This window comes from Chlorocebus sabaeus, chromosome 9 (genome assembly GCF_047675955.1).
Source record: "Chlorocebus sabaeus isolate Y175 chromosome 9, mChlSab1.0.hap1, whole genome shotgun sequence".
NCBI lineage: Eukaryota > Metazoa > Chordata > Mammalia > Primates > Cercopithecidae > Chlorocebus > Chlorocebus sabaeus.
In genome coordinates, this window is record NC_132912.1 from 124,240,573 (window position 1) to 124,253,044 (window position 12,472).

The 12,472-nt window shown below is 47.2% G+C and overlaps 1 protein-coding gene across 6 annotated transcripts in view; it reads right to left on the reverse strand.

Moving 5' to 3' along the window:
* Positions 1-12,202, reverse strand: part of FGFR2 (fibroblast growth factor receptor 2) — a 121,406-nt gene extending 109,204 nt beyond the window's left edge. For 2 of the 6 annotated variants that reach the window (XM_007964286.3, XM_007964279.3), the window contains exons 1-2: positions 11,718-12,202; positions 7,483-7,759 (exon numbers count right to left, since the gene is read on the reverse strand). In XM_007964286.3, the coding sequence (XP_007962477.1) occupies positions 7,483-7,648 (166 nt within the window). In that variant the 5' untranslated portion in view covers positions 7,649-7,759; positions 11,718-12,202. The remainder of the gene's footprint in view (positions 1-7,482; positions 7,760-11,717) is intronic. The other 4 variants (XM_038009619.2, XM_007964278.3, XM_038009620.2 and 1 more) reach the window with 3 other exon arrangements.
* Positions 12,203-12,472: the final 270 nt, after the last annotated feature.

Below are 12,472 nucleotides of genomic sequence, written 5' to 3' on the forward strand. Positions count from 1 at the left end.
CATAGCTTAGCTCTCTGACTTGGTACTATTAAAAAGAATCAGAAGTTTTTGGCCAGGCGCGGTGGCTCACGCCAGTGGATCATGAGATCAGGAGATCAAGACCATCCTGACTAACACTGTGAAACCCCATCTCCACTAAAAATACAAAAAATTAGCCAGGCATGGTGGTGGGCGCCTGTAGTCTCAGCTGCTTGAGGCAGGAGAATGGCGTGAACCCTGGAGACGGAGCTTGTGGTGAGCGGACATCACGCCACTGCACTCCAGCCTGGGTGACAGAGCAAGACTCCGTCTCGGAAAAAAAAAAAAGAATCAGAAGGTTTTAAGAGTGGTATGATGTGGCCAAAGTCCACAATGGCGCAGAATTACTTACGGTATTCCAAAGTGGAGTAAATGACACATTCAGCATCTGAAAGCTCTGGCACGGTACACATTTCCCAAACCAAAATTACTGAAAATCTAAAGCATGCCTATTTTACTTGACACACACTCTTCAAGGATGACTGTGGCTTGTCCCAACAATTCATACTTTTGTATGAATATTTAAATGGTAAGAGCTTGAAGTTATATAAATAGAAGTCAGCCACCACATACAAATCACGGCAAGGAAAGAGAAACTTGTAAAAAGTGTGACTTTCGTCTATTACAGAAGGAGACATCTTCAAGACATGAAGGACCACCACAATAACCTGTCTAGCATCTTGTTCAATCAGACCTCTTTTTAAAAGAACTTAGCCTCTGAATAGCCAAGGCAATCCTAAACAAAAATAACAAAGCTGGGGGCATCACATTACCCGACTTCAAACTATACTGTAGGGCTACAGTAACCAAAACAGCATGGTACTGGTATAAAAATAGGCACATAGACCAATGGAACAGAATAGAGAGCTCAGAAATAAGGCTGCACACCTACGACCATCTGATCTTCAACAAAACTGATGAAAACAAGCAATGGGGAAAAGACTCCCTATTCAATAAACGGTGCTGGGTTAACTGGCTAGCCATATGCAGAAGATTGAAGCTGACCCCTTTCTTATACCATATACAAAAAATCACCTCAAGATGGAAGAAAGACTTAAATGTAAAACCCAAAACTATAAAACCCTGGAAGACAACCTAGGCAATATACCATCCTGGACATAGGAATGGGCAAAGATTTCATGACAAAGACATCAAAAGCAATCACAACAAAAGCAAAATTGACAAATGGGATCTAATTAAATTTAAAAGCTTCTGCGCAGCAAAAGAAACTATCAACAGAGTAAACAGACAACCTATGTAATGGGATAAGATATTTGTAAACTATGCATCTAACAAAGATCTAATGTCCAGCATCTATAAGGAACTTAAATTTACAAAAGAAAAACAACCACATAAAAAGTGGGCAAAGGACATGAACAGACACTTTTCAAAAGAAGACATATATGCATCCCACAAGCATATGAAAAAAAACAAAAGCTCAACATCACTAGAGAAATGCAAATCAAAACCACGATGAGATACCATCTCACACAAGTCAGAATGGCTATTAATAAAACGTCAAAAAATAATAGATGCTTGTGAAGTCGTGGAGAAAACACTTATATACTATTAGTGGCAGTGTAAATTAGCCCAAATAATTGTGGAAAGCCGTGTGGTGATTACTCAAAGAGCTAAAAGCAGAACTATCATTCGACCCAGCAATCCCATTACTGGGTATATACCCAAAGGAACATAAATCATTCTACCATGAAGACACATGCACACAGATGTTCACTGCAGCACTATTCACAATAGCAAAGACATGGAATCTACCTAAATGCTCATCAATAACAGATTGGATAAATAAAATGTAGTATATATACACCATAGAATATTATGCAGCCATAAAAAAGGACAAGATCATGTCTTTTGCAAGAACACGGATGGAGCTGTAGGCCACTATCCTTAGCAAACTAACACAGGAACAGAAAACCAAATGCTGCATATTCTCATTTATAAGTGGGAGCTAAATGAGGAAAACTCATGAACACAAAGAAAAGAACAACAGACACTGAGGTCTACTTGAGGGTGGAGGGTGGGTGGTAGGAGAGAGGGGAGCAGAAAAAACAGCTGTTGGGCACTAGGCTTAATACCTGGGTGATGAAACAATCTGTACAACAAACCCCCATGACACAAGTTTACCTATATAACAAACCATTACATGTACCCCCAAACCTAAAGTGAAATTTTTAAAATTTTAAAAAAAACAAAACTTGGCCTCAAGTTCTCGGCCAAACTACACTAAGAAGGCAAGTCAGGGAGGAAGATGGTGTGGTAAAGATGGGGTATGGTTAGCAACACCAAGCATTTCAATGCTAAGAAAGCTTAAAAAGTAGAGCCATCTCTAAATCTCATATGGGATACAGCAAAAAAGATGATAAAAAATGCAAAACTTAAGGCTAGAACAGGCGTGGCGGCTCACACTTGTAATCACAGCACTTTGGGAGGCTAAGGCTGGAGGATCGCTTGATGTCAGGAGTTGGAGACCAGCCTGAGCAATATGGTGAGACCCCGTACCTACAAACTATTCTTAAAAATTAGCCAGGCCTGTAGTCCCAGCTACTCAGGAGGTTGGAGGACCCCTTGAGCCCAGGAGTTCATCGGTACAGTAAGCCAAGTTTGAAGATACAGTGAGGGTACAATTGCACCACTGCACTCCAGCCGGGGTGGCAGATCAAGACTCTGTCTCAAAAAACAAAAACAAACAAAAAACCAAAGGCTAAAATCATCTCTCAAGGAAAAGAAAAATAGAGACCATAAGCATTTTGCACAGTTGCATAAAACCCACTGGATCAGAATTATCTGTGGAATAGCCCAAAAAACTTCCAAAAAATAATTTCTGAACTGCCCACAGAGATGTCCCCCTGCTCCCCTGCTAAGAATCAGACCAGTACAGTGGAGAGTAGCACACCAGCTATATTTCCTACCCAGCTTAACAGGCAGGTACCCAAAAATCAATTTCCCATGTTTTCCTTTAATGACTAAAATTAGCTTCAATGGAAATGTAAGAGTAAACTAGATGAGAGGGAGTTTTTAACAATTACCCTGGCTAAACAAACACCTAAACAACAGTCTGCAAACTGGAAGACCAGTGGATACATTTTATTGAAACTACGAACATGAAACAAAACACTTCCAGTTTAAACACGACCCCGGTTATTTCACAGCCATGTAATTATTTGTTAAGTCTGATATTAAAAACATCTCATATTGGATTGCTGTGGTTTTGTGAATTCTCACCCTCAACTGGGTCAAAAAGACTTGAAAGGAATAAAGTCTTTACTTATGGCTCGATGCGGGGCCACTGGCATAGTATAAACGCTCTTTTAACTGGTTGAAATAAACAGACAAAACAGAAACACACACATATACCCCAAAGTTGAATCAGAGCGAGCCAGTATAGAGATGATACAAGTACCAGTTCTCTGGGCTTGCCAGATTTCTGCTCTATAAGTAATATTAAACATAGCTCTTGGTCTATGAATTGTGAAACACTTTATATACTAATAAAGAATGTGTACTTCATTGTGTATTTAACTGCATAAGCCTGCATTTGGTTTAATTGACCAAGAATAAGTCCTTGTTCCAAAACTAACTATCAAGTTACAGTCAACTCTTAAATATTAACACTCATATTGAAAAACAAAGATGCAGATAATACGAAACAGAAGATTATTTTAAATCATTCACTCTTGGTATGCGGATATATTCTTTCTTCCTTTCTTTTAACTTGCAATTAAATGCGTATGGCTAATATTACGGCATTTACAATACTTCTAACAAAGGACTTAAACCATACTGGAAAAATCTGACTTAGGGAGGTCTCTGTGCAGATCCTGTCCTCAATATTTCTGCTACTGAACTCTGGACCAACTCACGCTGGTCCAGGAGGGCATCCATCACCTCTCAGAAGACTGACAAAAAATTGCTACACAAACTACATTTTTTCCAGATTGTTACTTTTCAGAGTCACACTCTGTGGAGGGCGGGAAAGTAATTAAGGGTTTAGGGTTGAAAAGCCCTTTCATTTTAGCTCCTACTGGGTTGGTGTAAACAAAGATGCCATTAATGTCAACAATGACTTAATTAACCAGAGTAGGTGACAATGTCAGGAAGAACTTGAAAGTAAGAGTTGCCCCCTCTCAGAGCAATCAAGCTTGACTATACTTCAAATATTTATAATGTTAATCAACAGAATAGTACTTGGCATTGAGGACTGCCCCCCTTCGAGTCAACCATGTTTTCACTCCTCTGCTGGTCCCCTATAACAATGAATGGCCAAAAGGAAATTAACAATGAATGACCAATTGGAAAACTCATATTTAATCTGAAATATTAAAAACTAAAATCTTCTAGAGATTATTTTCTTAAGTCAACTGAGTGGACCCAACTCTACTGCTACTACTTCAGAAAGGGTCCAAAAGACAAATGATATATACAATATATGATATATATGACATATGATATGATATGATATGACATGACATTGTACAAAGCCAAGATGACTAACCATATCCTTTCCCTGAGGAGCCAAAAGAAAAGGACCCTCTAGTGTTAGGGCCCAGGCTTCTTCCTGGAACTTCTCAGTCACATTTTTCTACTATTCAATAGACATTATCTAAACTGAGCTTCCAAATAAATTAGCAAACCAAGAAGTCTTACAAGATAAGACCTTGGTGCGCTGAAGGTCAAGGTGGAACTTACTGCTAACCAAGCTATAGTCGTTCTAACCATGGAGAACTGATGGACAGGGGCACAGGCACACACGCACGCGCACGCACACACACACACTCTCTCTCTCTCTCTCTCCAATTCGCCAGCACAGAGCCTAAACCTGAGCCCATTTTCCGTTGTTAAAAACTTCCGTTCTCATCTGTAATTCAATGACCTTCCTAATCACCTCTGACACCAAAGCAGAACTCCTACAACAGAAGAACTGGTCTTAAGGCTCAAATCAGTGGCCAGTATTAGACTAACAGATGAGGGGAAGTGGGGACCCCACAGAAAGCAAACACAGCTTCCTGGAAACACCAAGTCCCCCTCCATCCAAAAACAACTTTCTTCTCAACTGTCTCCAAAAGCCTAGATGTTTTTTGACCTTGTGGCACCTGGCACAGCCAGCCCACGGGACTGGGAAGACCCATGTTCCCAGCTCACTGGCGACAATGGTGACAAAGCCATGCACCCAATGCTTACTGGATGCCAGCCCCTGTGCTAATTGCTCTTTAAGTTCAGGTCAAATGGAAATCTCCTAACAACCTTTTGGTGGAAGAGTCAGAAGACTTCTGAGGACATTAATATTCAATGACTATTAATGAAGAGACCCTAAAAATCATCTTTTCAAGCCCTCAGATGACAGAATAGGAAACTGAGGCCCGGGACTTGTATGCTTGTCCAAAGCCGCCTCTTTGTCAGGTTTTGCACCTTCCTCTAAGACATCTTTTCTTTTCCATCTCATAATTCTCGATGCAAATGAACTCATAGCTCATGGAAACTATGAACCCATAAAACTGCACAAAAGGACATTAACAAAATATTACCTAAAACTTCCAGAACTTCATGGACCTCCTTCCTGATCCATAAGTGCATCGACAGCTCCCAGGTTGAGCAGGCCTGCTTCCAACAATACCCACATTGTTGGATTTAAATTCTTACACAAAGACTCTTTTGGGGAACTTCGTCCCTTTCCACTATTTCTTCCCTCTGCCTCACCTGTCCCTCCCTGCATGTATACACAATTTTAAACTTCCTTCAAGAATTAAATATAGTAAAACAAATCCTCCGGGACCATTTTACACTTTATGTTGAAATAAACTCACAATAACGCTGCTCTGAAAAGCCAAATGAAAAATGACAGTTTTTCCCTAACCTGGGTTGCTCCTAAAGCCTACACTGTAGGAAATCCCAGCTCAAGCTTCCTCAGTTTTTGCTGAGCCACGCACTTAAGGGAAAACCAGCTATTACAGAAACATCCATTTTAATTATTAGCAAAATTAAAGAAGTACAGGCATGACTTTCAGAAACCAGGAACTTTTTCCCTCTTACATGAAAGCCCTGTAAAAATGCATCACCACTGCAAATTACATTCATCCTGGTGTCCCAGCATAAGTTACCAAGAGGCAGTTCCATAACTGGCCAGTAGCTGTAGCTATACAAGCCTCAGACACAAACTCCTACCACATTGGGAGATGTCACCACACCCGTTAATTATAGAGCTGCCATCCCTCTGTGTAACAGAAAGTTCCCCAGTCTCACACGATTGCTTCAGGTGATAAGTGCTCCGGTCCTCATCCTTCAATGACACATGCCCGGGGTCTTCCTGGGGAGCCCATGTCTCTCAGAACTCTCATCTCAGATGGACACAACCCTCCTTCCTAAATTGTCCTGATCCGGCTAAGGAGGCTGGGCTCTCTGTCCTCTCCCAGCCTACCCCACTGGGTAAGTGTGCTGTATATTCACCCCACGCACAGGATGTGTTCCCAGAGCAGCTCAGCTTATCCCAGACACCATTCGGACTGCTGCGGGTTCCTAAAGCCAGGCAGGCACCAGGTGGGCTCTCTGCAAACAGGTTCATTAAGTGGCGATGAGTGCTGGGATCTGCCGTTTTATTCTCGGATTACCACTCAAAAAATAACTCAGCTACCAATATTCCCTACTGATGACAGATTTCAATGCAGCACCAAGTAGAGGCTTGGCTCACGTTGTCTCCAAAGGGCTGGGAGAGAGGTTCCAAATTTGCTAAGCTGAATAATTCAGCCTCATGTAGTCCTCACAACTGGACTTACACCTTGAAAATTAAATTTCCAAAGCTGTGACACCAGTGCATGCCCTATGATACTTGGAGGTTCTCAGCTGGAGGAGATCCCCTGGCACATTCACTTTCAAGTTTACCTAAAATAGAATCTGCCACTTTGTGATGATGCATTGCTTAAGTATTAGGAATTACAATGGCTAAAAAAAAAATTCTGAGATGTCAAGCCTCTCTCTCTGCGCTAAACTTCAGTACCTTCTTTTCTCCTTAAACAATGAAAATAAGACATCAGCATTTCAGACGCTGGCAATTTCTTTTAGTGGTTCCTTTTGTCAGAAAATAGCAATTCTTTACATTGTAAGGAGTAGGAATGCTGCTGGGGGAGACTAGAGATGACATTCATCCTCCCAAGGTTTGTCCCTTCCACAGCTCTCTCGGGCACTGGATAAAGGTGAACTCCAGCTGCCTCCCTCACCCAGCACAGAGAAACACACACAGCAAGAAACCACCAAACTATACCATTCTGCCTGCAGTGTTGCAGCAAAGGACCTTCCCTCATCAGCTCTGCCTTGTGGGGAACCAAGAGACCGCGGTCAGGTGCTCTTAGAAGCCTCATTTGCAATGCAAGGGTAGCTGCTTCTAAAACAGGCCTTAACAATCTGTCCCCAGACAAATCCCAAAACAAACTTGAAAAGTGAAATTAAATGACTTACCTTCTGGTTCTAACGTGGTATCCTCAACTAAACTGAAGGAGGGCCGGGCCAGGGACAAGGTTGCCATGGTGACCACGACCAGGCAGATGAAACGACCCCAGCTGACCATGGTTACAGTACCAATCCCCGGTCCTCTTCCATATCTCCATGTGGACGTTAATCCCATCTGCACACTTCCTCTACGGGCATGGACTGCACACGATGCCTTCAGCCTGCGGTAGGCTCAGGGACCGAGGCGCTGCCGCCGCTGCCTCCGCTGCTGCTGCTGCTGCAGTCACTAAAGGAAAGAGATTGGCGAGTCAGGGAATCTTCCCCAATGCCAAATCACTCCAGCCCAAGTGGGATAAAACCATTTTTCAGCCTCTCAAATGTGTGCAAACAGAGTTCTTTTTCATTATCTGCTAAATCCTTCCATCCTCACCTCAGAGTCCCAGGTGATTCCACCAGACCGGTCCACAGAAATGTGTTAGGCTAATCTTTTTAAAAGCATACTTTTAAGAAACAGAGATAAAACAGTAGCTACAGGACTCAGATACGTGCAGCCACTTCAGTGAGGCAACGTGTGCTCTCTTCTACTATCCACTATCGCCTCCGCCACCCTCAATGAGCAGAAGCAACATGACCTTAGTTTCAAGGGCAACTACAAAAGCAAGTTAAAAGTGCTCGGGTTGGCATAACCAACCTCATTCCCTCCTCTTAGTCCAACTGGGCTTTAGAAAGCTAAACTGTTGGAGGCGTCTGCTCACAGCTCCGCATTTCTGCTGGGCTGGAGCTGAGCAGTCTGTCCCACCCTCACTGTAGCTCTTGGGAAGAAAGGAGACCAGCAAAATCAAAAGAATCCCAGGAAGGCTACAGAAAATTCCCACCAGTTTACACTTGTCAGGATTCATTTTCAAATGGAGAAGTGTATTTCCGTCTTCCGCCAAGCAGCCACTTACGAAGAGTGAACACAACTGCAGCGCATTCAATGCAGCTGATCCAAAAAGGATTTCGAAGCCTGAATTCCCTTCCCCTGTGACTAAATGGCAGTCCAGGGCTGCTAAATGTCTTCAACCTCTGTAGAAGGGTTAGGAAACTGAGCAGATGCAAATTCTGATGAATTATGCAGGAATTTATTAATGATGATGATGTAAATTATGTAAATTTTAGTCATGGTATGTGATTGGACCAATAACTTTCAATATGCAAACCTATTGGCTAAATTTTCAGAGTATAAGTTAGAAGAGGACACTCAGCTTACTATTCTATTCACCCATTTGATCCAAGGGAAAGAGAATTTTCCAAGAAAGCTTAATACATTCCAAGCAACTTTAAATTCACTCAGTACCCTCTGTGACTAAGGGTAGAGTCAAAATACACAAACTTTAGAGAATGATTAAAACAATCACAAGAAAGGGCACATCAATCTCAGGCTTCAGATTCTGTGAACCGCAGGAATGAACCACATTTTCTAACATTGGGGGTGGAGGGAGGCCTTTAATACAAAAATTTCTAAACTCTACATTTTTTATGTACCCACTCGATGTTTCAAGTTATGACATAGGATTTCAACACTGCTGGAGCCTCCTCAAATCTTATCATAAAAACTGCTCCTTTTAGCTTTGACTGAGGAGAAAAATGGATGAGGGAAAAGAATATACCACATCATTTCCAAAGGAGGAATAAAGAAAACCTCAGCTTCAAAGATAGCACAGGTGAAACGGCATGATTCGCAGCAAAAACAAGAAATGTGTGCAGTTGTGTGTGTGCGTGCATGGTGTGTGTGTGTGCATGTTTTCAGATAGCTTGAAAGATTTTTCCTCCTAACTTTTCTTTCCTCTTAATCAAGAGCCTCAAAAGATAATTTCGGATCTATTTCTACACATATGTGGGAGGAAAGTACACAAACATTCTCATTGATTTACTAAGCATTTCCAGAATGCAGGGGAATTTTCTACCTCTAACACGCCTTCAGGAACAATCCTAAGTCCTCGCAGAGGTCTCGCCCCAGGCTCCTTCCCCAGCCTGCTCCCCTACCTGTCCCTAACCAGAGGAGCCTCCTTGGCTCCAGGCAGAGAAAGGTGGACAGGGCTCTCCGCTGAATCTCAAGCCATTCCATCACCCTGCTAGCTTGCACTCGAAATTTGCATTTCAGCCATTTCCAGGTCCAAGCCCCACAGCAGCCCCCTCCCCAAAACTCTGGAAGGCGGGGACCTAAGGCGACAGGTCTGCACAGTTCCTCACCCAAGTGGACAAAAGTATGGTGCGACCTCCTAGGCAGGATAATTAGGTCCCCAGGCTCGGTGTTGGGAACACAGGCCCAGCATGCCGCTGGCGGCCACAATCCCGGCTTCCTGCCTTCAATACCATAATCCTTCCTGGAGTCTGAGCCCCAGTGAAAGCCCCAGCGTGTTTATTTTTCCCCTTGAAAGGGAACTCTCTTCTCAGCCTGCACGCGGGAGGAGTTGTCACCCTCCCTCTGATGGATGGCTCTTCTCGGCCGCCCGCCCCCCCCGGTCCATTTTCACCTCGGCACAAGCCTGCCCCCAAAGACAGGCAGAGTGACAAGCAGGAAGGGTTTGGCTGCGGAGTGGTCCCCATGCCAGGCCTGTGCTGGGCTCTTCAATTTACCATGACATTCCCAAAACCCCGGCCCTCCAAGAAGGCAGATCAATACAATGCCCTCCGCTTTGGGCTTCCACCTAAGGGGTGATCTGTCGACACACTGCTGGCTCGGCCACCGGGAGCACCTGGCATTTTCTTCCTAGGTAGATTTCACATCAGGAAAGTCAACAGTGTCCGGCTCCTCCAAAGTGCAGACCCATCTGTTCGCTTAAGGCCTCCCTACTTCTCCCCAGCACTGAGTAGGAGCGGGAGCTGTCAAGGGGTCAAGTCTGGGGGGAAATTCCTCAACAAATTGAAATCTCAAAACACACACACTGACTCAGGACCACAATGCCCTCCCAGTTTAATGCTTGCGTCCAATCAGAACTTGCGAGCAGCTTGGGGGTGCTCCTCACCACCACCCCCTTTCAGGGCAGCACTTCTTTCATTTGTTTGCCTGAAATATCCTGTTTTTCTCCCCCTTCTCGGGGCGCTAAAGAGCTCAGAGAAATCTGCATTTTAATTGACATTCCAGGGAAAGGGAGAGGGGCGCCTGATTGCTTTTCTATTCAAACTAAACAGGCTTTTCAGATGAAAATGAGTCGAGCCCGGTGGAAGATTTACAGGGATTTGGGACCAGGGGGACAATGGAGTTTTAAATGTTGATAGCGTTTCACACCAAACACATAATGGGTGCCCTGAGTTTGAAAGCAGGTTTGCCTTTAAGGATAGGTTTTATTGAATTGGACGAAAAGAAGGAGGGTCTGGAGAACGATCTGCAAGGGAGTGGGGTGCGAGGAGAGCGACGGAGGCTGGTGCCCCCGGGCCGGCCTCCTGCGCCAGGTTCGCGGTCCGCGAGGGTCGGAGCCAGCGCCACGCAGGGCCCTCGGCTGATTTCCCCAGCGCGGCCCCGTCGCCGAAAGAATGAGCAAGAATGAGCGCGCAAGTTAGAACTCGCCTGCGCTTTCGACATCTCCCAGCCGCTGCGGCAGAGCAGGCAGACGAACTAGAAAAAGTCGGTCCAGTTCGCCCCCTAGCCCCAGGCGCGCTGCGCTCCCTCCAGCGCCGACGGCGGCTGTGGGCGAGGGGCGCCCCGGCACCGAAAACAGGGCACTGGAGCCGTCGCCTCCCCAACAGTGCCACCCTTGACCATCGCCACCCCTACGGGATGTCACCGGCCCCACCCCAGCGGCCCCCTCCCGAAAAACGGTCTCCGTGGGGCCTGGATGGGACGGAAGTTCCCAGGACCCACGGATGGAGCACCTCAGAGATGCCCCCTGGGACCCGGCCTGCGGGGCTGTGCCACGGGCAGGCGAACCTTCCGCCAGTCTGCTCTGGGGTCGGAGAAACGCGCCCAGTCAGCGGGAATGCGCCCGCCAGGGTTTGACAGGGAGGGGGCGTCAACGCCAGAGGCAGATGTCAGCATCTGGATGGGGGTGGCAGAGGCAGAACTTCCCGAACACCGGCCGTCAGCACGCACCCACCTCCCCCATCACCTATGCAGCCACAGAGAGAGGACACGGAGCGCCCTCCACAATGCCAGTCCTTCTGCGCCCCCCGCCCAGAGGACTGTGCACCCGGCGTCCCGGGCTCTCCTGGCGTCCACGTCCCCGACTGGGGAAGCTCCCCGATGCGTCTTGCGCGGCGATTACCTTGAATGGCAACGCTCCTCCGCGATCTGTGTTATCCCCGCGCCCCGCGTGGGTCGGGATGGAGAAAGCGACGAGCCCGGGGTTGGGGGGAGCAACTCCAAAACGCAGAAGAGTGGTCCTTGGGTCTTCGCCGGCGCCAAGGCTCCCGGGCTTCAAGCGCACCCCAGGCTGCGGAGGAGCGCGGGCATGACGCCCGCGGGCTGCCCTCGGATTTGGGGAAGGAGAGGAAGAAAGGACTCAGGCTTGGCGTCGCCTCCACCAAACTTTGCTCGCGAGTTGCGAAGGCTCAGAGCGCGCAGGCAAGCTGCGGCCTCGGGGCCCCCGGGGCTCGCGGCCGGCCCCCGCCAGCCCGGAGAGCAGTCGCCGCGCCGGGCCAGGTACGCCGCATGCAGCCCCGCGGCGCCCGAGCTTTGTGGCGGCCGCGCGCGCTCCCTCGCCCGCTCCGCACCCGCCGCCCGCCCGCTCGGCTCTCCACCGCGCTCTCCTGCCGCCGCCGCCCGCGCCGCCGCCGCCGCCTCCGCCTCCTCGCGGCGGGTCACGCCCCCGCTGAAACCCGAGCCGTTTCCTGGACGGCGGCGCCCTCTCTGCCAATCAGCGCCGCGCGCCGGGGCCGCCCCGAGCCCCGCGCGGCTCCCGACGCCTCCGAGCAGCCAGAGACACCGGCCGGGGAGGCAAGGGCCCGGCCGCGATCCGGCCGTAGGGATGCAGCGACAGCCTCCGAATAAGGCCTGGTCCCGCGCCCCGCGCCACCTCCT